The sequence below is a fragment of the Arabidopsis thaliana genome, assembly GCF_000001735.4.
Source record: "Arabidopsis thaliana chromosome 1 sequence".
NCBI classification, from domain to species: Eukaryota; Viridiplantae; Streptophyta; class Magnoliopsida; order Brassicales; family Brassicaceae; genus Arabidopsis; species Arabidopsis thaliana.
Genome location: NC_003070.9, coordinates 28,740,511 through 28,765,240, shown reverse-complemented (window position 1 = coordinate 28,765,240; position 24,730 = coordinate 28,740,511). Strand labels below are relative to the sequence as shown.

General features: G+C 34.3%; 5 protein-coding genes across 8 annotated transcripts; all 5 read right to left on the bottom strand.

Moving 5' to 3' along the window:
* Positions 1-198: 198 nt before the first annotated feature.
* AT1G76630 (Tetratricopeptide repeat (TPR)-like superfamily protein) lies at positions 199-5,763 on the bottom strand (the record flags this gene model as incomplete). 3 transcript variants are annotated; one of them, NM_106313.2, is made up of 20 exons in its annotated part: positions 199-392; positions 478-1,316; positions 1,528-1,770; positions 1,863-1,957; positions 2,057-2,250; positions 2,335-2,430; positions 2,547-2,598; positions 2,723-2,935; positions 3,025-3,090; positions 3,169-3,226; positions 3,306-3,418; positions 3,560-3,731; positions 3,810-4,054; positions 4,131-4,211; positions 4,304-4,444; positions 4,521-4,613; positions 4,722-4,772; positions 4,880-4,963; positions 5,050-5,373; positions 5,474-5,542. In NM_106313.2, the coding sequence occupies 20 exons, from the start codon at positions 5,540-5,542 to the stop codon at positions 199-201; spliced, it is 3,423 nt and encodes a 1,140-aa protein (NP_177789.2). The 3 variants fall into 3 exon arrangements, with proteins under 3 accessions (NP_177789.2, NP_001185412.1, NP_001321499.1); NM_001198483.2 differs by having other exon boundaries at positions 2,057-2,430; positions 5,474-5,763; NM_001334737.1 differs by having other exon boundaries at positions 2,057-2,430; positions 4,722-4,963; positions 5,474-5,742.
* A 145-nt stretch (positions 5,764-5,908) lies between these two features.
* AT1G76620 (Serine/Threonine-kinase, putative (Protein of unknown function, DUF547)) lies at positions 5,909-8,720 on the bottom strand. 2 transcript variants are annotated; one of them, NM_106312.4, is made up of 10 exons: positions 8,357-8,720; positions 8,198-8,270; positions 8,040-8,102; positions 7,699-7,953; positions 7,220-7,620; positions 7,047-7,146; positions 6,912-6,965; positions 6,729-6,821; positions 6,511-6,639; positions 5,909-6,427 (listed from the first exon to the last, which is right to left on the bottom strand). In NM_106312.4, exons 1-10 carry the CDS (start codon positions 8,452-8,454, stop codon positions 6,110-6,112), a joined length of 1,584 nt encoding a protein of 527 aa, NP_565137.1. In that variant the 5' UTR covers positions 8,455-8,720; the 3' UTR covers positions 5,909-6,109. The 2 variants fall into 2 exon arrangements, with proteins under 2 accessions (NP_565137.1, NP_001321145.1); NM_001334736.1 differs by having other exon boundaries at positions 5,909-6,639.
* A 4,645-nt stretch (positions 8,721-13,365) lies between these two features.
* AT1G76610 (MIZU-KUSSEI-like protein (Protein of unknown function, DUF617)) lies at positions 13,366-14,369 on the bottom strand. The gene has a single exon (NM_106311.4). The coding sequence runs from the start codon at positions 14,190-14,192 to the stop codon at positions 13,512-13,514; it is 681 nt and encodes a 226-aa protein (NP_177787.1). The 5' UTR covers positions 14,193-14,369; the 3' UTR covers positions 13,366-13,511.
* A 3,023-nt stretch (positions 14,370-17,392) lies between these two features.
* AT1G76600 (poly polymerase) lies at positions 17,393-18,408 on the bottom strand. Its single transcript, NM_106310.4, has one exon. The coding sequence runs from the start codon at positions 18,264-18,266 to the stop codon at positions 17,616-17,618; it is 651 nt and encodes a 216-aa protein (NP_565136.1). The 5' UTR covers positions 18,267-18,408; the 3' UTR covers positions 17,393-17,615.
* A 4,601-nt stretch (positions 18,409-23,009) lies between these two features.
* AT1G76590 (PLATZ transcription factor family protein) lies at positions 23,010-24,701 on the bottom strand. The gene is made up of 4 exons (NM_106309.3): positions 24,364-24,701; positions 24,060-24,269; positions 23,758-23,973; positions 23,010-23,655 (listed from the first exon to the last, which is right to left on the bottom strand). Exons 1-4 carry the CDS (start codon positions 24,364-24,366, stop codon positions 23,347-23,349), a joined length of 738 nt encoding a protein of 245 aa, NP_565135.1. The 5' UTR covers positions 24,367-24,701; the 3' UTR covers positions 23,010-23,346.
* Between the last annotated feature and the right edge of the window lie 29 nt (positions 24,702-24,730).

Sequence of the window (24,730 nt, the reverse complement as noted above, 5' to 3'; positions counted from 1 at the left end):
ATTATCCAAAATCATAGTTCATTAAAAAGAACTGCATCTTGTTTCAGTTTCAATGTACATGATGAATCCTATTCCATTGTGTTTCTATTTGGTGTTACACAACAACTACATGTCTATAAGGAAAGAAACAGAACACCAACTGTTCTGCTCTGGGCTCTTCTTCTCTGTTCTGGGATTGGATTTTCAATTTTTGGTTTCTCAGCTCATGGGATGTTGAACAAGCTTATCCAAGACTTTCCAATATCTCCGACAAGAAGGATCAGTGTGAATAGCCCTAATCACCCATTTCTCAGGACTTTGGTAGTTTTCAATCCCTGAAGTGGTTTCAGGTCTGTCTTCTGATTGTCTTGCGAGTATATGCATCTGGAAGTAAACTTCTGCAGGTCTCATTTCTGTCCAACAATTAAAAACAGTTTCAGTTATGCAATTCTGGTGAAATATGAAAGAACAATGATTAGAACAGTTTTTTCGTCAAACCTGGAGGCCAGCAGAACCATTCCAGACGAAGATTCTTCTCCCATTTCTCTTTAGAGCCAAGACTTCCATGTGCTTGAGCTAATAATGTATAAACGATAGGCAAAGGAAACAATGAACTCGCTTGAACTTTGCTAAGACTTTTTACAGCTAGTGAGAGAAACTGCGAGTCATTAGACTGTCTAGCCAGCTCCATGCAGACAGCACCATGGCAGAGAAGTAGACAGCTCTCTGAATTTAACAACGAACAAGCTTGTGCAAGGAATTCCTCTGCTGAGAAAAAGTCTTTTTTCCCTGTAGAATCTAAGCCACGAGCTAAACTGTATACAGCCATCCATTCTTTCCATGAATTCTTCTTCTGGCTCGAGCATTCTTGTAGGCTCATCTCTAAGAGGTTAGCATCAGGTTCCAGATTATACTGAGATTCTATGAGCTTCAGGCAAATCCAACCAATATTTGAGTCAGTCTTGAGTTCCAAACACGCTCTGTATTCCTCTTGCATGTTTTTGGTACTCCCATTTGCTGCATAGGCACGGCAAAGTTGTAAATGTCCTAGAAATAGATAGCTACTTGGAAGAGAAAGGGAAGAAGCCTTTCGAGCATGGTTAATGGACTCTGCTATATTTCCCATCTGTAAACTAATCTCAGAAGCACAAAGCAGAAGCTGGAATTTTTTATATTCGCCTTCTTTCGAACATGTCTCATCAGAGAGTGCCACAGATATTAGACGCTCAATAGCCCTACAAAGCTGGCGAGGAAATCTCTGCTCACGTGCCTTCTGCACGAGATTCAGAATAAGCAAGTATCTTACACTGCTGTTCGAAGGTTCTTGATGCAAGAATCTGCGTATTGAAAAACAATTTAAAAAATGTTTAAGTGTAGATATTTTCTGTAGTATTATGCTCTTAGCTCTCTGTCATATACGAAAGATTCTGAGCACAGTGGATCAAAAATTGAGTTGTCAATGATAACAGGACGACTAGACACCACTTTGAGAGTAAATCAATTCAGATTCTGAAAATGCTAAAATGATGTAGAAAGATTCTCAAATACCTTTGCAATTCTACAACAACAACAGGAGCATTCAGATACTGACAATGGCATGTCGGAAATGAGAACCTAGGAGCTGTATTGCCAATTACATTGCAAGCAACTGATCCTCCACCAAGGACCTCCAATGCGGACTTCAGACCTTCCTTATTTGCACACTCAGAGACATTTATGATACAACATCTACTAGCAGTACATGCATCTTTCATTCCTTCACCAGCTAACAAAATATATCCAAGCAGGTTCCTAATTCCAACAAAAAATTATTTCCGAGTTACGATTACGATACCAACATATCATTACACAATTAAAACCTAGAGCGCTTTATCAAAACCCACCTTATCAAATTACTATGAGGATACATATGAATAGCTTTGCTGAGGTGGGCAATCCCCTTCTCATATCCAAGGAAATCTCCTGCTCCAGTTTTCAGCTGCAATATCCAGAGTGTTGTCATTTCAATCAAGTTTATGAACAACAAAGAATTCCAAGACGAAGGGGCCGACATGATAACCGAGATCAAAAGGCTCACCAATTTGCTGAGTGCTATCAAATAGTGCATTGCAACTATTTCTTCTTGTGATGTTATATAGCTACGAGTGCTTGCAACAATCGACTGAAGTCTATCACTCTGATCAAGAGAATGGATGGCAGATACTATAAAGCTGATTTTCGAACTCTGGAAGAAATCCTTTGGCATTTTCTGGATGCTGGTGATAGCAGAATCTAACCCAGATATGCAATAAAGTAGACTACAGATGAAGCTGATTGGGAAGGCTATGGAGGTTTTTTCCCTGGTAGAAATCCTACCAGCCAGATCCCTAATCACTGAAAGAGCCGAATCATTCTGACCAGTCCTCCACAGAGAGAAAGCATATATTTGCAAACCTCCGGCATCAAGCAAACCTTTTGGAGATTTTTTTTAGATATTAGTAAACTTAGTAGCATTTGACTTAAAGTTAGTAAGAGTTGCAAGAAAACCCAGCCTTTCAAACTGGGGGATGAATGGTGTAAGTACAAACCTTTTGACTTCAAATTAGCGCATTCCATAACAGATTCTTTGAATCGTCCTGCCTGTAAAAGAACTTCAAATGAGTACAATATTTACATTCCTATTGATTATTGAATCAAAGTTAAATCCAAACTCAAAATAGCTGTTAAGAAGACATGTTAATGGAAAGAAGGGTACGCATCTCACCTTGCTGAGTGACCTGACCAAGTTTATAGATACTTTTCCAGCATGAGATTTTACTGAACTTTCGGGATAAATACTCATTGCAGCTAGTGCTAGCCTATAAGAAGCAATGGCAGTGTGATAATTATGTCTTGCCTCGCAAACTAGCCCATGGAGGTTATGGGGTTCAGGGTAATAAGGGCTGCGCTGCACTGCCTGCTCAATGCAAGCAAAAATCTGCAACACAGTTTCAGGAGGGGAAATTACTTAAAGCTAACTTTGGATTAATAAAAATCCTATGTATATATATATGTCTGTCTTTATACCTGCGGGGATGATATATTTCCCTGCAGCAAAGCAAGCCATGCCAAACCAACTTGGAATTCTGCAAGCTGGACAGAATTATCTCACGCCTCAATTAGAGCCATCACACTTACAAGTAAGTAAACCACGATTAAATTAGCACTTACAGGTGATATCTGTGCAGCTCGTAAACAACTCTCAAAAGCCTCATCTGATGTTGACTCCCTGAGATGTTAATTAGTCTATGTGGGCAAAATTGTAGTTCGAAAACATGAGAATTCTCTTTTACATAAAAAGCATCTACCTCGCATAAGTATCAGCTGAGCCAGCCCAAGGTAGCGCAAGTGTAGGATCTATGCTTCTAGCACAATCAAAAGCTTGCTTTGCAAATTTCATTTCATCCGATTCCCTGAAAATCTGTTTAAGCAACCGAAATTACAATCAAAAGGGGGGAACCGTAACTGAAATCATGAACATATGTGAAACAAAAATGCAAGCCTTGATAAAGCCAGGACATCAAATACGAAGCCAGAAAGACAAAATGTTAAGGAACAATACCTGGCCCATAAAAGCCCAAGCAACGGCTAAAGATACATCCAAATGCAATGCCCGGATCAAAGCATGTAGTTTCAAAGCACTGTTATCAGACATACAACCCAAAGCAACCCAGAACTCCGAGTTTTCACATTCCAGCAATAATGCTCCCAGCACCATCTTTTCTGGTAGCTTCCTGATAGAATAGTAGACTATTACAAGGGCAAACATCAAAAACTAAGAAAATGCCAAATAACGCCTAGTATAATCTTACCAAGAACTTGAAGTATCAGAGTCATCGCTTAAACTTGAAACAAGATCACAAGTTATGGCTATGTCGGTATAAACATTAGCTTGCCAAGGGGCTAAGTGTAGAGCTCGCTGGTAAGAAGCTTTGGCTGACAATGCAGCTGAGTAACAAATGCTTCTCCAAGAAAGAATTGAATCACTAAATGTCTTCAAAGTGAATTCTGAGTTTTCAGTTCCACCAGACCATGGAAAGCATCTTGCGTATGTAAGCTGCTCAAGGATTACACATTAGATACCCAGATAACGAACGAGCTTTACACTTAAAATACAAGGACCGCCTAAGTACCTGAATATCTCCATGCAATTTCCATATACAAGACATGCTGCTGGCCAGTTCACTGCTTGCTTTTGCAGCTTTACGGGCATCCTACAGTGGATTTCCATTAATCGTTCTCTCATACAGTTATATTCAATATGGATGAGATCAGGACAAAATCAGAAGAGTTTAGAATTATTAACCTCCAATAACGAAGCTGCCCATCCAAATGCGCCCAAATTTATGCATTCCTTTGACCAACTAAGCAATCCAGAAGCAAGACCATAGAGCACAGAAATATTCTGAGGTGAAATCTTCAGTGCTTGCTCAAATAGCTCCACACCCTATACAAATACTATATGAGACTCAAACAAACCTTCCAAAGAGGTCATTTTAAACAGACACGGATACAAAGGTTACCTTTCTATATGAGCCAAGCATCAAAAAGATATTTGCACTTTCCACTAATGCAAAAATTTTGGTCTCATCTAATTCTATGGCGCGGCCATACGCCTGTTGTATCGTTGAGAATTACGGTCACAACAGAATCAACAATAAAACGAAACCACTTCAAGAAACTGGGAAAATACAGGTACAAAAAAGAGGAAACAGTGTCTTTACCTTGATAGCAGCAGTAAACATTCCAAGTCGCTGGTAAGCAAGGCCTAGAGCCTGCAATGACAGACAGACAAAAATAATTCTTGTCAAATTCGGTCATATAGTAAAGAAACAATGTAAGGAAATGTTAATAACTAGAAGAAGAGAAAAAGGACAATTACTTCCCACAAGTCAGACATGGTAGGATAACCTCTAATTGCATGCTGTAGGCTCTGAACAGCTTCAGACCACTTCTTCTGATGAAGCTGTGATAGAATCCATAGCCATTGATCACCAAAGCAAGACAATAAAGACAGATTGCAGCAACAGATGAGGCCAATTGAAACCAAACCTGAATATAACCCAATCTACAAAATGCCCAGAAAGCCTTAGGAGACTTCTCAGAAGCGTCACGACAAACCGCAATTTCCAAAATCTCTTTCCCTTGTCTATCAAATAAATCGCACAAAGCTTCTCCAGAATCAGAATCATTAGGGTTTATCAACACTGCTCTCTGATAACACTTAGCAGCTCGATTAAGATCAAGCGTTACACGCGAGTAGTAATGCCCTAAATACTTAAACGCCACTGCATTATTCGGATCTGATTTCGCCGACAACACAAAATGCTCCGCCGCTTTCTCTGAATCTCCACCATTATCCCACAGATACAAACCCTGCAATCAAAATCAAAGTTCCAAAAAAAATTCCATTAGCAGAAGATACCAAGAGAACCAATAGTAAAGGAACTAAATTTATGGTCGGAAAACAACTTACGAGTTCGAATTGTAGAGAAGAGTCATCTGGGTTCTCTTCTACAGACTTCTTAAGCTGCTCTAATTCCATCCTCACCGTCGTCTTCCTCAATGTTTTAGAACAAATTTAGTGTGAAAGATCGAAGATTTGGAAACCAGGAAAGAATAATATTCAATCTGAAGTGAAGATAATTAAGAAGGGAAAGATTAAACATGTGAATTTCTTCCTTCTTGTTTACTCTATCTCTTACTCAAACCCTAACTTTCCTCTCACCGGAAAACAAATCATCGGCGTCAAGATACAAAAACCAAATTATTTATTAGGCCCTTGTAGTATTATCAAAATCAAAATTACGCCATGTGTTTTGATACATTACTTATTAAACCCTGGATTAGTGGAATGAATATTAGGCCCAGGCCCAAGTATCTTCGCTTTAAGACCCGGTTTGCTCGATCGGTTTACTCCCAGTTATTTTCGTTACACGGTTTAAAACCTTAATTAGTATTTAGTAGTTCTCGGTTTATTAAGATTATACAAACAAACACTGGTTTTACAATTTCTCACTTGAAAAAAAAAATGAAATTGAACACTAATTGTAATCAGATTATTTAATCACATCAGGAGGCAAAAAAAAAACACTTTTCTTGAATAAACCCTTCACGTCTTATTTCTTGCTCCGACCAATTCTCCGGCGATAACATACCGGAAGCTCAAATTTTCCGGTAACCATTCAAAATTCTTACTCTTCTTCTCTTTCAAACATTTCTCAGCAATTTTCCTTGCATCTTCTGGTAAACATTGAGATGTTGCTTCCATGAGCTTAGACACATCCATTGACATGTCTTTAACATAATGTTGAAAGATCTTTGGCAACAAAATCTTTGTCCCTTTGTAAACACGAACATTACTTCTGATATACTCTTGTTTCGCTTGTCTTAGATCCCGGAAGATTCTATCCGCGGTGTAAACTCGAACCTAACCAATAATGTTATACAGTTAATTCCAATCTAGGAGTATAACTGAAATCATTTAGAGTTGAAATGGTTTATAGTTGTTACTGTAGGATCAGTGAATGCCCCTGAAGAAATAGCGAAATGAGCTAAAGCCTCGGGGTATTCCAATGCGTAAATGTGTCTAACACTGCAAGTTTTCGACTTTCTTGAAGGGGAAAACAGAGTTTGGAGTAACTGCAAAATGTAAATTACGCATTTACTATGTGGTGAAAAGTGAAAGTGAGAATGAAGCAAAAAAAGGAAAGTAAGATGAAATGGTTTACAGGTGATGGTGATGTGTAATGAGGTCTGATTCCTAAGATTGAGCTTTGGATGATATAAGGGTTTATTCTATAGCCTCCAATATCATAAGCTGCCTGTGGTTATGTAAAGAGAATTGCTTAGTGAAAAACATCAAATATATGTTACTTTACTAAAATGTTATATGTCTAATATAGAGATTTAACCTTCAAAACCGATGTGTTTCTTGCGCGGTTGTGAGTTCCATAAGCTAAGTAAGCCTTGAAAGAAGAAAATTATGGTATGAAAAGATTATTAACAAGGAAAGATTATCATAAGCTAAGAGCTTGTTTATTACTTACATGCATCACAAGAGCATTGTGAATGTTTATCCAAAACGCGAGCTTCTCTTCGCGTTTCATTCTACTCGGATCAACTTTCTCAAGATTTTGAACCAGTGATCTGCATACCAAATTGTTCATAATACAAATAAAGATCAATCCAATTGTATATTTTGAAACTATATATATTTTACCTGAAGTTTTGAAGCATAAGAGCAGCGTAACCGAAACTACCATCGTCTAAATGTACTCTAAGAGCCTCTATGACAACAACACCACAAGGCAAAACATTGTCTTGATCTTGACAGTGATTCAGAAAATGATCCTCACTTGCGCCATTCAAGCTCCATTTATCTTCATAATTAAATTTGGAAGAGAAAATGGTTGAGGCATTGGAGGAAACCGGAGAAGCAGGAAAACAAGTGGAAGTGGTACTCGTTGATCCTCTTGAAAGTGTACAATACACAGAAGAAATGCATCTCATGATATCTTCAGAGAGTTTATTCGGGTTTATGAAGTTGTTATGATCAACTATATGAGATGATCCTAAAAGCTCTCCAAGACTGTGAGTACCAGAAACTACTCTAGTCCCTTCCTGCAAAAGAGAAAACACATAAACAAGTCACTTAAATGTTTTGTTTACAAGAAAGACTTGATTATAGTTAAAGTTTACCCTTGAAGATAAGGCTTTTAAACTAGTGTTGAAACTCCGAGGATATGAGATTGGTTTTTGGTAAGCTTGATAATGAGTTAGTGATGTTGGTGAAGTAGTCACAGAACGAGGTAAGGTAGTAGTAACAGAGAGATTAGAGAAGGAATTAGGAAGTTGTTGCTCAAATGATTTTCTGTAAAGAGATAAGAGATATCGTTCCATGTGTAGAATCTCTATCTCAATTGATGCAATCTCCTTCTTCAATTCTTCTGAAGACTGAAATAAAAATCAAGATTCAAGACATAGTAAAACAAGAAAGCAGTAATAATATTAAAGATTTGATTACTTAGTTATAAACGAACCTTTGGGATCAAGCAGAGACTGGAATTCTGATGTCTTATTAAAGTCTTCTCAATTGGTAAAATCTGTAAGGGAATTAGAAACACCTTTTCACTTTCATAATGCAAACTTGCATCAAAAACCAATATAAACCCCAGATGAAATGATTTGGAAACCGTACAGATTTTCTGTCGGAAGAGAAACTTGAAGGTGACGCATCAACTACACTCTGCAAAAACATGCTCTCTCTGTTCCTACAAACAACAAAAACAAAGAAAATTTCAATTAACTGTGACTCAAAGATTGGTTAGTCTCTTGTGCAAAATGGAAATAAGGATACCTTGGAGAATATGAAGAAGAAGATGATGAAGAAGTGGGAGAGGAAGTAGACGAAGACGAAGAAGAAGATGAATATGCACAATTCATCAGAGCCATCATTTTTCTCGTTCTTTGCAAACTCTTTTTAAAAGAATCTTACTCGGAAACTCAAGATCATGTTTTCTAGAAGAAAGAAAAAAAAAAGCAAAAAATAAAGCTCCAAGCCTTTTTGCTTCTTCTCTTATGTTAATGTGACTTCACAACCTGAAAAGGGAATGACTTTGTAACTTTCCGGGAAAAGTAGCAAGTGAAACCGACATTTTGTTTTCCCGGGTATTGAGAGGCAAGTGAAGTGTGTGAAACCCAGTTTTTACTCCACAAGACTTTCGTTAACATCTGAATTATATTTAGAGATATAGTATTATTTTTATTACTATCTGTCAATGTCTTCTGTTTTCATATTTATGGCAATGTTTTTCTTGCAGTGTATAATTACAGTAGTTCATAGTCACTTTGCATGTCTATATTTTACTCATCACAATAATATATTATATTTATATATATAATGATTTGGGCTTGTGTTGCAAATGCAATTTAGTGGATTAATGAAAATATTTGGTCTTATTTCCATGCAAAATGAAAATGATTAGTGTTTTTCAAATGTGAAAAACATACTACTATAGAAGAAAAGTTAGAAACCGTGCAATTAATGCCTTTGAGCTAATAACAATTCAATAAGTGGGGACAAATTACTACATAAGAGTTGACATGGGGTCATAAAATACCAATAAATATGTTGTAATCACTCCCATACGAGAAATCAAACCTTTTTTATGTAGCCCGAAATAACAATCGACCTGAACTTTGTAGTAATAATTAAACACCTATTTTTGTCAAGAAGTTGAAAATACTTTTATAATGATTTTATAGAAAAATGAATCAGAATAATGACAACCCATCACTGGCATGTAAAATAAATATTAAACAATATGCAGAATCTATTAAATTACGAAGAAGAAGAAGAAGAAAACAGAAGTATTGAATTAAGTAAATTTTGTAGAAGAATCTAACAATTAAAATTTGCATCCGTGCCATTGCATGTTAGTGGTCATAAATGCATCACCTCGACAGCTGTCCCCATAAATTATGATGCCACCCTGTCTATTTTTCTTTCTTTTTGATTTTTTTTTGTATCCATTAATTACTGCTATTAATACGGATTAGAGACTTATGACTTTAGAGTAACAAATTCATTAAGAAAAAACGGGCAAAGTCATACCCATGTCATTCTCTTTTTTAAGGTAGCTTCGTAGTTATAAATGGTTGGAGTAGTAAAATAGTTAATTATGATTTCTATTTCAAACTTATAATTGTTCTCCAATATTTATTTCCAATATTAAGTAACGTCACGTATAATTTATAATTGACTTTAGAAGATGATTTAGTGGCTCATAGTTAGAAAACCCAATTGTTAATTTTAACATTAACACCTTTGAATGTCCAATGAGTGTACTTTTTCTCACACACGTCATGTGCTAGTAATAAGATTTCGTACGAAAGAATAGTATATTTTGGGTAAGTGTGATATTCTATCTGAGTTTTTTTTAGCCATCTAAAGATAAATGAGATCACGAATGTAGTGAATGTACAATGTTTTCTCCATACGTAGATGTGTGTGTACATATATAGAGGTGAATGCAAATATGCAATATTAGACTAGCTGACTAAAGACAGTGATATATATAGAAACACGACTGAATACTTTAATAATTGGACAATTTTTATGACAAAATTGATTTGAGTATTAATTTCATTTCAGAAAAATGAATATAGAGAGGTGGACCAAACTTTCGTTTTCAAGTTAAATAATTTGGGGCTTTCCTTCGCACCGACTTTTATGCCAATTCACAATGAGGACAATTAAATCGAAAAGGAAACTCAGGCACGTTGAGTGACTCATTTAAATAGTTTATCTACCCATTTCTAGATATTTATATACATATTTATTGGATTTTTTTTCTGTACTCATATCATCTCATAGTCTAATAATACATAAAATAAATGAACATGTATATTATATAACAATTGATAACAGCTAGCTAATTTTACCGGCCACTGGTACTATCTTATTTAGTACTATTAAACACATGAAAGGCCAGCCTTGAGTAACTTACTTCATTTAAACCGATGTTCGTATGAAAAAACAGTTATGATATACTATAAAGTTATACTAGCATCTTAAAAATAGCTCACTAGTAATTTGTATACTCGATCTCCTTAATCACTCAGTACTAGTTTATTAATATAAACCGCCAATTCCCACTCGATCTCCTTAATCACTCAGTACTAGTTTATACTTCTGTACTAATAAGTATTAATAATCGATCTCATTAATCCTAGTACTTTGATAAAGAACTAAGCAGGAAAAAAAATTTGAAAAATAATTTAAATTTGAAGAGTTTGCAGATCGGCTTGCAAACTCCGCAATGGTACGACGACATTATAGTTACTATTTTAAGACCCCAATTTTTAGCACTATCTATTAAAATTCATAAAATATATTAACCCGCTTTGACACCCAAATTTTAACAAAAGAAATTGAACCTATTTCATAAGTTCACGAAAATATTACAGCACTATATGAACAGTTTCAGTGTACTATAAGTCTATAACAGCGTTAGTAACGGCGCATGTATACTTGCACGCAATATTTCGACGTGACACGTGCTATCTAAGATTCAGTGCCATTCCACCAGATTTCTTTTTTTTTGTCTAACTCATAGTACCTATTTTGTAATAACATAACAAGTCAATTATTTAAATAATCCTTATTTGTCAGATTGTTCAAATTATCATAATCTAAATTGTGATATAAAATGCACGTGTGGAAGCATTGTGATTCTCTAACATAACAAATTGAAAGAATCATCATTATAATCGTTGTTTATTATTATCTATTTTTTTTTTGTAATTTTCTGAGTTGTAATCTCAGCCTGGGGATCCACAAATGCAAAACAAAAATAATCGATGTCAATATTTTGTACAAATGGGCCTCGCTGTTTAACCCTAAACCAGCCCATATTTATTGAGCTTTTATCAACTAGCCCGCCCGTCTTTCTCTGCAGGCACCAAATGCCATTGACTTTTTAACACCTCAGTTCCGTTTAATTTCTACGTACATCTCAAAATATCTGCAGCCACGACTAAACATAAATCATGTAGCTCAAAAAATTATTTCATTTAAACACAATATACACCAAACCTTGCAACTATCTTATTATTATTACAAGTAATGAAACTCAACCGTACCCATTACATCTTTATGACTTTATTGACATTATCACTCGGTCTATTAATTGGTCGTTTTATTTTTTAGTTTGCTATCGTTAACAAATTGTATGAGATAGAGAACAACAGTAACATAAAAATAACACATAAAGTAGCGTGGTAAAATTTTAGATCAACATAAGATCAGGCAAGGAAAAAATAAGTTAAACAAAATATAATTTTTTTGGATTGATATCTCAATACGAATCACGAGCAATTGTATTCATAAAAGTATATATAGAAACAAAAGAAAAATGAAGAGAGAGAGCCGTGGGGTTGAGACTTGAGAGTGCACGTGGAAATATACTAAGAGGAGATGGTGGTGGAGCCATTATGTCAACGAGTTGTGTTTAAAACTTTAAACTATTGAACCTTGTGTGCATATATATTCATATAAATTTCTAATTCTCGTCAGTTTCATTATAATTTTTTTTAGTCTATATATCTTTCTTTCTTTCAGAAAAGTAATAAAAGTCGAAGATATTTATATCAACACTTATAATTGAGTTTTACGACAGACGCAAAAGAAAAAGAAAAAAAAAAAAAACTAATAATTGAGATTTGAGAAGAAGAAGAAAAATCATGAGGGAACCAAAGGGGGCACAAAAACATATCAATCAGATAATCAAAGTCTTAGATCCCTTGCTGGATGTCATGATTCCTACATGTATTTGTCATTTTATGAGACGTGGTCTAGTATGTGTAATAAATATTTTAATTTAGTGCATCTGTGTATGGAGTGTGTGTGTGTATATATATTCAAAAACCGGAATCCATACAATAAAAATGAATGTGTACGTATTTATCTATCTTCATATGTATATTATTTACTAATACTATATATTCTCATATGACACGTATTTTCACGATACCACGACTTTCCATAATTTTTAGCTGCATAGTGTATATGTATACTACGTATTAAAAAAAAAACAAGAGAGTAATGAATGGAATTAATGAATTTGGTGTAAAAAAAAGTTGAGAGTTTGGTGGAAAGAGCAAAATCCCTAATTTGATGGGAAGGTAGAAGAGGAGATGGAACGGTGCTGGTTCGGAACCAAAGCAGACACCGGAGCTAAGCCAGATTTTTCGATTGTTGCTGTTTGGTCGAACGTTGCTTTCAATTGTCGCCTTGATCAGACTCCTCCAGTGCACGTGCGTACTGTCCACGCGCCGGTGGCCCATGAGGATTGATTACTCAGTTTTCGAAGTAAATTACAAATGCAAAATGGCATGAGAGGAGTCAAAGCAGGGACACCGGATACACCAATACAATTTCATCATCTCCCTACCAACATTTCATGTGTACACAACATTGCAGAATTATTGATCAGGATGTATATCATTATCAAAATTTCAAAGTCAAGGTGTTGGATAGGTAATTTTACTATTCATAAAAATTGTAGAATGATCAGCTTATGTGTTTAGTTTGGTAAAATGAATATGATTTAACTTTCTTAGATAATTGATTCTTTATTCGTGTATAGTTTTCTGAATATTAAAGATATAAACTATACCGTTTTTTCTGACAAGTAATGTGTTACTTACATTACGTAATACAAATATTTAAAATATGATATGAAATGATCATTTTTTTGTAGTGAATTATTTTTGAATCGTTTCTTTAAATTTATTCGGGAAAAGGTTAAGCTAAATTAGCTAATAGTAACATGTTACTATCTTTTAGTTTATGATTGTTATATAGGGATGCAATTATCATTGTTCTCATAAACCACACAAATTTTATATTTATAATGTTCGTAAAAACGATCTCCTAAGTCGTAACATACACAATATAAAACGAACATTACAAATAACATCCATCATAACTAGATTTTTCTTAATTACTTTCACGATCTTGAAAGAAAAATGCTAAGTTCCTGCCCATAACCACCTCCTTGGTTAACCATATGAAACGATTCCGAGTCACTTGATCCCGTGACTCGCTCGAACTTTGCTCTCAAATACAACGTCTCGCCATTTGGAATCACCCCTGCGCCAACGGAAACAGACTGCATCAGCCGGAGAAATCCGACGTCGTTTTCAGTGGTTTCTCTCCTCACCGCAAATCCAAATTTTCTGCCGTTGCAGTACATAGACCAAACTGGAACGTTAAAGATACTAGACCGTCGGTTGCTTTTGCTCCGGAGAGCGATACGGAGAAAACCCTCTTCCATCTCTCGAGCGAGAGCCGCCGTGGGAACGGCTAGCTCGAGGAGGAGAAGAGGTGGAGAGGAGGGACGAGTGTCGTCTTGGAGGCAGAAGCTAACGTGGCCACGTCGGTGACCATAGAAAGTACCCGTGACGACAACGCCTGTTTGGTCGGAGGAAGAAGTGGATGAAGAGACAGAGACGGTGTCGTTTTGGTCGGTGGGAGGAGGTTGGTACGTGCAACAATATGGGATTACGCACTCCATGAGTGAACGGAGGGTTCTTCGAAGTCCGACTTCACGAGTACAGTCAACGTTCGTCGGAGAATCAATGATTTGTAGATGACTTTTTTGTTTTCCTAAATCGATAATCGTTCTCATTTTTTTATATTTTTCTTTGTAAATGTAAGTTGAGAAGAGAATGAGAGTAAGTTTGATGGTATATATGGATGCTTATAATTATGAGATGTAAGTGGAGGGGATGTTTTTTTTTCGTTTTAATGTATTTTAAGTTATTATTTTGTTATTGTACATTTATACATGCATGCGTGTACTTTCGTCTTCTCTGTTTTCGAGTGATTCTTCCTTAATTAGTAGTGTGTTCACCAACTGGCGGTAAACTAACCTGAATTTAGTCTTACGTTTCATGTAATTGCGAAACAAGATCCAAAATTATGAAAATAGTAAATGATGTTGATAAGGAGAAGGGAATAGAGGGAACTGATATAATTGGTGGCCAAACAAAAAAGTGGGTCCAAGAACCCAATATCTGCGTTTGTGTTCTTTTTCTTTGAACTGTTTTTTTGGTTCTACGTCTTTTTTGTTGATATACTTTAATCTTACAAATATGAAAAACCGTGTTTCAAGCTGTATAATATAAAAAATCAAACTAACGTAAAAGTTGAGTTTTTAAAATATTTATATTCCTTTTTTTATTTATCTAATTTTCTTTACAACGATAAAAAAATGATAACTAAAAAAAACAAAAAAACTCAAAACAATGAGAAATAATAAAGTTATACTTTAGAGGTTCATATTTGTGTTATTGTTGTTTGTCATGATTTTGGTTCAGATATAGTGGGTATGTTCTTCTAAATAGTAGACGACTCGAGCAATCCTCTTATTATTAAAAGGAAAGTACAAATTGAAATTTTGTCTAATTTGGCCTCAATTTTGATTTCAATTTTGGATTTTGTTCTTTGCTATTCAAAATCATTAAGGGTAATTTGGTCTTAACAATCTCCTAAACTTTATATGATCCGATTAAACCTAAACCGTTCAATAAAATTAATTCCCTTCAATCTAAACCGTTTAACAAAAATAAATAAATAACAAGCAAAAAAAAGTTAAACACATTTTAATACATTCTTCTTATCACTAAATAACAACAAAAAAATCCCAATTACTTTTTAGTTATGTTTGATTAAAAAAATTATATTTATAAGTTTAGGATATCAAATTTACTCAAATATTTAGTATAAAAACCAAATAAACCGATTGCCCGCGGTAAACCGTGGGTTAAATCTTAGTTCTCTTTGAAAATAGAAGAATATAATCTTCACTTGTAACCTCTTGCGAAATTTGCTTTTTCTTTACCTGAGTTTTTCAGTCCATGTACGCATCGCCGCAGCCTAGAAGACTAGAGAATAGAGAAAAGCTTCTCGAGGATGGGCCTGTTTTAAATGGGTCAAGTAGCTAATTTAATGGGCTGATTAAAACTCCACTGTATTATTTCTCATAAATGCAGGAGCCGAGAAAATGTATGCTACGATTCCAGTCACTCTTTCATTTGTCGCCCGACTAATGGAGTATGAACAAACAAGATATATGTCTAAAAGTCAAATCCTCGTTTATTTTGTGTCTACGATTCAAAAACAACCAATTTATTATTTGAAACACATAGAGTATATGTGACCAGGGTGTGTGGTGTGCATACACGTCATAATTTTGAAGTCTGGATAATAGGATTATAAATGTGAATGTGAATGTGAATGTGATCGTCCCGATTCGGATAAAGACTAAAATAAAACAAATGTTCGGATTCTTTAATTCTTATTTTCATTTTATTTATTTTACATAACAAAACAACGTATCATATACCAAAAATCGAATCGAACTTTTCAAATCGATGAACTATTTGTTATAGTGTTGACAGTTGACATTTTTCTAAAATATTTTGTTTTATACAAAGGGGTCAAATAAGGCGATAAGGTTACAAAAATATCAAAAACTTAAAAAAATAAAGAATTGCAATAATAATGGTTGCCTCCCGTAAGGCCAAATTCAACGGTCCGATCGTGTGTAGACTTGTAATTTTCGGGGATATAGACCAAATCGGGAAAATTTGAGTATATTTTCATTTGGAGTCTTGTACATAAGTTGGTGACATAATTATTTACGAGAAATCAGAAGAAAAATTAGTTATTGTTGTCGCCGCCAGAAACAGCCAGTCATTGTCGGAGACTTTCCGGTCACACGGAGGACTAGCAGCCCCATTTCGAATCTTAAGGGTTCACACAAATTCCATAAAAAAAAAAAAACTAATATGACAAAATATACCACGAGACTTTTCAATAGCCCTATTTTGGATGTGTCATGAGATTGAGATCAATGCGCCTCAAAGGAAAAGAAGATGAATTTTCGTTGCAGATTACTTTGCTAGTGCGAGCCAAATATTTTCAGGAATTTGTATCTCGTTTTTTTTTTGGGTTTAATTTACTTTAATTTATGAGGAGGGACAATGTATGATCAAAGATTAGTGGATTAGTTTTGATTTTAATTTTTAAGATTTGTAATATCTAAATTAAATTCTTTTGACAAAAAAAGAACTAAATTAAATGATTTTATTCTTTATGCTAACAAAAGTGTATAGAACAAGTGAATAACTAAATATCAACATGTATCATGTGTTGGTTTGAACACGTACAACTAAATATTTTTGTCAAACAATTTATATGTTTTAGATTATATTTGTACGTCATGTTTTGATCTAAATTCTAACATTTGGACTCAAACTTCTTTTAGTAGCACTGAATAGTATCATTGTAACTAATTGATTGAACAATGAACTAACCAGGATGTGGATAATGATATCGAGATTTTTTTATAAAAAAGCTTTTGTTAATAGTTTAATACATTGCAAATATCTTACATCAAAAGTCTAAAGACTGAAGCTTAAATTGATTAAAATAGACTTAGAACGTTAAATCCCATTGGCCGTGAAGCCAAAGCTTCCACTGGTCTCCTTTCCGATCCCACCACACCCATTAAATAAACTCTTTACAATGGAAATTCGAAACTTTTTCTCCAAGTCATTTTTATTTTTAGCTTTCCCTAACAATTTAGTTCCATTTGTGGAAATTTACAAGGATTATCTCCTTGACTCCTCATGAAATATTTTTTATTTGTTACTTTCATTTGTCTAAAACCATGTTTCCTAAAGTGGAGCTTAGACTGATCCACATAAAAATAATGTTATAAACTCAATCATCGGATCGATCAAACTGGTGACTCATGACTTACAAGGATCAATTTCATCTTATCGTTTCAACAAAATTTAATAATATATCATAAGAAAGTACGTGTATGATAGAATCTCATGAAACTACGCAACAGTGTGACTGAAATTTGATTTTTGAAGCTATCTTATAAAATATAAGTACACATGACATAACAAAATGGGAAAATATACAAGCAAAGTGAAAGCTGTAATTTACAGATCATATTGAAACAGCATTACACAAACATTTTTCGTAACGATAACAACAAAAACAAAAAGAATGTAATCTTAGTTTTATAATCGCTCTAATTAAACGAAGAGCCTTCGTATATAGTAGAGAGTCTCAGTCTAAACGATCGAACCGCCAATTTAGCTCGACCAGACGTATATCTTTTCAATTTCCTAACCGAACCAGACCGAGAATAACCGTTTGTATCTTTAAACGGCGTCGTTCTATTCGGTAACTTTCCTTTTTGCATCATCATATTCGTTGCTTCGCCTCCAATTCTGTTGTTCACGGCGGCGATCCGATTATCGTTAGCCTGATTCAACGTCACAACCGGAGAGATTCTTCCGCTTCTACGACGGCGATTTTTCTTCCCCGCTGCTTTCTCAATCGCGACGCTGGCTTTTACAGCGAGAGCCGCCATATCCGAGGCAGAGAGACGGTATTGTCGTTTAGAGATGGGAAGGACGAAATAGATCTGATTCGCTTGAAGAATCTCATCAGATTCAATCGCTGGGATAAAATCGTCGTAGTAGAGAGAATCGGAATTACATAGAAAATAAGAAGAAGATGATGATGATGAAGAAGAAGACGTCGATTCAGATTCCAGAACCTGAGATGCTAACACCGGTACATCGTATTCACGGAGATCGCCGTTAATTGTTACGATTTTAGCCGTCGTCGACGAAGAAACGTACTCGTTTCGATTAACAGATACACAAAGACCCATTTGATTTTTGAAGTTCTCGTTATTTTGTTTGTAGAGAGAAAGAGAGATTTATTGATAGCAAGAGGAAGAAGAGAGAGGAGGACGCGTATATACAGAGTTGGTTCCAGGTAGGATATATATAGAAGAAGATGGTGACGTCAGCATTTTATTTAACCGGTCGTTACAAGAGGAAGAAACGGAAACCAAATTACGGTTTGTGTTTTTTTTTGTTTAAACCGGAAGCTGACGCGTATGCTTAGCTGTGTGTGTTGACTGTTGTGAGAGTAGTCTTGTTTTACAAGGCCAATATTAAATATTATTTCTTATTAAAGTCAAAAAATGTTTGACTGATTTAAAAAGTATTGTTAGGTAAATTTTCTATTTTTAACTCACTGTACAAATTGTCCTTTAGTCCGTACTCAGGATTAAGTTTATTTATCTAAATTGGTATAAGAGTATCTATTAGTAGTAGTAAATACCAATTCAAATTGACCAGAGAATGTAGTCAAATGGTTCATATGATTGTTGATGGATACAAAAAAAAACAGTGATTTAAATTGAATTAGTTATTTTATTTTGGTTAAATCGTTTCCTATTGACTATTCTAAACTCAAATGTAATTTCATATTGATTAGCTAGTGGAATTTTGTTTATAATTTATAGTAACTGATAATTAAAAGGACCACACACCCATAGTAAAACGTGTGGATACAATAAATACGGTTGTTTTAGATGAATGTTCTGTATATAGTGTGAATGTGATGTACAGTTGTTATAATACGTAGATGTGCGTGTGTATATAGATAGACTTTCTTATCCATATCTCTACTATGCAAAATTGACCTAAAAGTATATTAAATTGTCAACCCAACTAGAAGATACGCAAATTTGTCAAAATAATACATTTACACTCGTTGTATGAAATACATTAGATTGACCTGAATTTGTAAATATTTCCGAAATTAAAGAGGAAGTTTGACTTCCAAATAATTCACGGGTTTAGGTAGCAAACGTTTTGGGAAATTTAACAGATTACATGATCCGTACGAATGAAGATATGTCAGCAATGACGTGGGCTTCGAAGCTCTCAGCCGTAACACGTGACTCAAAATTAGCGATAAGGAGACCAAACAAAGACAATAAATAAATAAGCGTGGGGAATAAGGAAACCGCAGCTACCTTTTTTCTCTCCTTTTTAAAAATGTGAAAGACCACAGCAACTTGTATTTGACTATCATCATGCAAATACTATTTGATAAAGCTAGTGGTACAAAGAAACGCAAATGATCAAATCAATGACTTTTATGTATAACGAAATGCTATTTTCAAGGTTGTGTGTTTCCTAGTACAGTCGTAATGATATTTAAATATACAAAATACTAGTATTTTTGAGTAAAGTTAGGTTCTGTTTTTGAGTTGAGTCGAATTTATATAACAATCGATCTTATGGAACATCTTTCACATTTCATGGATAGTGTCATAGTGATGATTGATGAACATTACAACTTGTAAAACTGTAAAAATGCTTTAATTTCACTTATTTTTTTCCTTGTAAATCTGGAAGATATTTCCATAAGCCTTTATCTTATTTTCACTTACCGGTAACATTTTTTGTTCAATAGATTTCACCTTATTATAAAATATATATATGAGACAAATTTAAAATTCGAATACCAATTAGACAGTATCATGCATGTAAGTAGTTAGGACGTATATATACTTATGATTCTAATATTAATTATCCAATTCACAGGAAACAACTCAACTGCAATCTACTATTCTACTTTACCAATGTAGTTCTTATTAAAAAATATCACCTTACTCATGCTGCCTTGTATATGTATATATGAAATAGAAAGGACTTTTTAGTGGAAAATGAACTTTATGTATTAAACTTCAAAAGTTTCCCCATTGCTGAAACCCCTTTTTCAAAAAAGAAAAATCTTTCCCCATTGCGGAGTAGTGTATTTAGTTAATAAAGCCGATGATTATTTTAGTAAGTCTATTTAACATAAATGATTATGTAATCATAGGTTTTCTGTCACTTCGCTGTCATAACATTACTTAATGTGCAACTATAAACATGTGTTTGGATTAGATTAATTATGTACTTTTGACATTTGTATTTAAAATATGCTTCTCAATAATTCGCTAAAAAAAGAATACATTTTAATTGATTAAGTAACTTTATCATTGCATCTTAGTATTATATTTCCATCACTATAATATAATGGGAATTGATAAACTATTCAAAAACTTAAACTATATACAGGATAATATCCAATTGAATTATGTTAATAAAGTCCGAAGCTGAATGCTAGGGAACACCGTACGCATTTAGTTATTACCATCGAACCGAGTAAAGTCGAAAAAGGTTTCGCAGGCCATGCAAAAAGAAAGAAGCGTTCACGTGTTCAGCCGTTAATACTAATATGAACTAACTAACTACATTAGTATTTAATGCTTAATATCCCCCGACCCCATTACAAAAATACTCGAATCTATAATCCAATCATCCGAGTGATTTTCCTGAGGTTTAGGCAATACTTATTTTGTTGGACTATTGTAAATTTTGTAACGGTTAGAATCTAATTTTATTGATTACTGATGAGAATTCTGGTGATATTATCATAAAATGTTCATAAAAAAAGGTCTTCACTGATTAGTCTGATTTGTCAAGTTGATGGTAAATACATTAACTATTTTTTTGTCATTTACTTGAAGATATCTTTAGAATCTCGGTAATGGCAGCTGAACGCGTAATTTGTCATTTAATTACGAGTAGTTTCATAGAATTCCGTTAAAACACGTTTGCTTGCAGAGTCAATTCCAACTTGGCAATTTCCACAAGTCTAATGGTCGATCAACTAAGAAGTTAAATAAATTTCACTTCTTTGTTTTCGTTTTAAGATTCTTTTGAAAACTATATAGAAAAATGCTTTTATACAGACGTACGTGAATAATTTAAAAGTATAAAATGTTTTCAAACTTATTGAAAATACATTTAAATATATGTTTATACGTGTGCGAATGGTCAGAACGGTCACGCTATATCACGTTGCTAAGTTTTAAAACTCCTTTACGGCTCAGAATAATGTTAAATATATATATCCTATTGGATACTATTTCAGATATGTGTTAGGATCTGGACAAATTATTAACTAAACTTGTTCATGATATTTTGTCCTATGCGCAGGTGACGATGTTCATATGATTAATTATCTGGAAAATAGGATTTGTTTTAGTAACCAAATAAAATGTACTTATGATCCAGAAAGAAAAGCTACCAAAAATAGTATTTAAGCCGTTTTGTTTTGATAAACCTTGCACGTACGCTTTTGTTCCTATCCTTGCAAGAAATTTTCCTAATTTCTGGTTATATCTTATACGTACGGTATATAACGTGGTCGTCGTGTTCACATCAACTTCATATATTACTCTTAAATCTTAATTATATATCTACTAAAATACTTCAACTGAAACTAATAGGCACTGCCTAAAACTCTAGAAGGACTATATATTGGGCCATAAAATAAATGAAAGAGTCTGTTTAACTAGCTTGTGGGCCTTATTATATGATCTACAAATTTGAAACTTACTCTTATCAGGCTCTCTCAAGTCTCAATCATCTCTATAGTTTCGTTAACATAGTCCCCATTCCCCGAAGTCTGAACACGATAGAATCCATATATATTTATATATTTATCGTTTCCTTTCCATTGCTTTAAATCATCAAAGGTTAGAGTGGAGGAGCCATCAAATGACCGAGAACAGCAAATGTGAGATATTGTGTCCCAAAAATCTCACGCTGTATGTCATAATCTATCTTGTTGAGATCAAGTTGAATCTATATGTAAACCCGAATCTGAACGATTTCAATATTGCTAAATTTTGCTTTACTGCCATGTAAGATTATAAAACTCTAGAATTTTCTATTTTTCATCAACAACTTACACATATTTGATTTTAGATCGTATTAAAATTCAGATTATTACATGGAAACAGTATAACATAAACCACTAAATTACAAACCTGAGTCGAATGATATTGCTTTCATTCGATATATTATAAGGTCATATAGTAATTTATGTTTTCTTTATTTTTCATCTATTTGTCCCAATCGAAAAAACCTTCATATTCAAGTTCTTCATCTTTCAACCATCTTTGACGAATCATAGGTTTTTCTTTTCCACCATCTCCCAAGACCCGCCAGATACAAAGATCAGAATGGTCTCTCCGATCTTTAAATCATAGGTTAGATCCAAAAGTCAGTCAAAAAAAAAAAAAAAAACTAAAATACAACTTATACATAAAAAAATTTAACATCAAAACACCATTAAAAGGTGAGGCAACCACGGAAAAAAGGTAGATGCATGACATCATGAGCATTTCAAATGCCGAAAGTTATTAGGATTTAGCGAAGTATTGTTTCGAAGAACCACGTTATATCGTTCGAAAATAAAAAAAAAATTCTAATAGCACGAGTTTAAAGTTGAAACTACTTGATAACCAATTTAGGGAAACGAAGTATTTGAACTGTTGTTAACAATCGACTTCTAAGTTCTAATGACATAAGCTTCTTTTGAGTCGAAGCTCCTTTCCTTGAAATAGATAGACCCAGAATGTTTTTTGCCCCAGCTTATCACCAATGTTTTTGTGTTCTGACAATACTAATACATGTCTTGATCGACAGTTTCTTATTTTAAATCTCGTTATTCGTCTGTATCATTCTCATTGACAATTTAGTTCTTCGAATATTAGCGCTTCAGTTAAAAATCCTAGTTATCATATTTGCTATTTTATTGTGAAGATAGTACACAGTATACGATACAAACAAGTTGAAGAAACATACCTCCTTCAAACGTATATTTACAGCAAAAAAACTATATGAAAACATATTTCAATCCCTTTGAGTACAGTATATACCTAATTTCTATATGTACTATAAAAAGAAAAACCAAACAATACCTGTAAGTAATATGTCTTACAATATGTATATTCCTAGCTCAAAAGGTTAAAAACTACTAACCATTTAGTTACAACATAACAACCACATTTTCTATAATCTACACTATATAATTAGCTTCCGTTAGTATTAATTTTAGAAAGGAGCACGGTGTGGGACGCCCTTCCGTCTACTTGAATTCCGGTGATTATATATCGGCGGTGTCCCCGGAGAAAGTTTAAAACCGCTCTCATCACCGGAGCTCGAAGACGGTTGATCTCCTGACAAGTAATCACATTTAACGGTGGAGATGGAAAGACCACTCATCAGACGGTTGAAAGCACATGTCTTGCGTATCTTAGTTGGTGTAGTCGCTTCATCAGATTCCCACTCACCTTCGTACTCTCTTCCATGCTTCCCTCTCAAAGAGAAGGTTAGACTTGGATCACGCTTCATTCCTCCAAGCTGAAATAAACCAAACAAAAGGGCAATATGGTCATTTCAACTATACAGAGCAAATTCAGATATTCATTCAAAACAGAGGAAAACAGAGGAAAGAAGAGTTACTTTGCAACCGAGAGAGCAGAAACGGAAAGAATCGAGAAGGCTTCTGCAACAGATTTCACAAGTATTGGTGACTCCTTTGCCGATTCTTGGCTGAGGACGTTCGTTCAAGAAAACGATCCTTGCGCTGTTGATTATATATGTCTGAACACAAGATATGTCTATGTACTTCTGAATCTCGTTTACTCTCACAACGTTGTGGTACGATGATCTCCGTATCTGCAAGTAATGAAAATCCCATTTTCTTAACTCTGTTGGGTGAATTGGTAAGAGAGAAAAAAATGATTTGAAGTTGATGAAAGAACCTGGAGGACACGATGGTTTCTGTGATTGAGCAAACAGTAAGAGCAAAAGGCCTCAGAAGAACAGTCAAGACAGAACATGTTGCACTCGCTTTTGTTGGAAGCGGCGTGGATTGAACAAGGGATGAAGTAGTTTGCTCTTAGCATTGGGATTAGCCATGGTGGAGGATTTAGATTGTAGTTATCTTCTTCTGCTCTCATCATCATCGGTCCCTGAAGAATGTTTAGACCAGTTCCAAATGGTTAATATAAGAATTTGCAAAGAAACTAAAACAGAGTTAAGTAAGAAAGAGAATCAATCAATCACCATAGTTATTGTGAGTTTTGATAGCCAGCTTCAACAGTGAAGAAGAGCAGATTTGATTGAAAAGACTATGAGAGGATTTGAGTTTAGTGGGAGGAGGCGGCGGCTATAGCTGAAAAAGAGAAGTTGAGGTTTTTCTTGTTTTTTGAAGTCGGTCACGATAATACTCAATACGTTTTATAATTCACATGAAAATCATTTAATATCATCCCCTTTTTAAACTGTTTTTATATAGTTTTTTCTTTAATTACTTTTTTTGGCTAAAAATAAGTGTTCTCTAATTTTGCTTTAAAGTCTATGAGAGACACACGTATATTTTGTGCACATGTGTGGGTCTCTAGAGACCCCAGAAGTAAAGGAACTTAAAAAA

What these genes read in the sequence shown, in the direction of transcription:
- AT1G76600 (NM_106310.4), bottom strand. Translation starts at nt 18,266, where the DNA reads ATGGGTCTTTGTGTATCTGTTAATCGAAACGAGTACGTTTCTTCGTCG.
- AT1G76590 (NM_106309.3), bottom strand. An exon ending in GAAACCATCGTGTCCTCCAG is followed by an intron (nt 23,974 to 24,059) that starts GTTCTTTCATCA and finishes CATTACTTGCAG; the next exon opens with ATACGGAGATCATCGTACCA. An exon ending in TCTGCTCTCTCGGTTGCAAA is followed by an intron (nt 23,656 to 23,757) that starts GTAACTCTTCTT and finishes GGTTTATTTCAG; the next exon opens with CTTGGAGGAATGAAGCGTGA.
- AT1G76620 (NM_106312.4), bottom strand. Translation starts at nt 8,454, where the DNA reads ATGATGGCTCTGATGAATTGTGCATATTCATCTTCTTCTTCGTCTTCG. An exon ending in TCTCTTCCGACAGAAAATCT is followed by an intron (nt 8,103 to 8,197) that starts GTACGGTTTCCA and finishes ATTCCCTTACAG; the next exon opens with ATTTTACCAATTGAGAAGAC. An exon ending in GAAACACATCGGTTTTGAAG is followed by an intron (nt 6,822 to 6,911) that starts GTTAAATCTCTA and finishes ACATAACCACAG; the next exon opens with GCAGCTTATGATATTGGAGG.
- AT1G76610 (NM_106311.4), bottom strand. Translation starts at nt 14,192, where the DNA reads ATGAGAACGATTATCGATTTAGGAAAACAAAAAAGTCATCTACAAATC.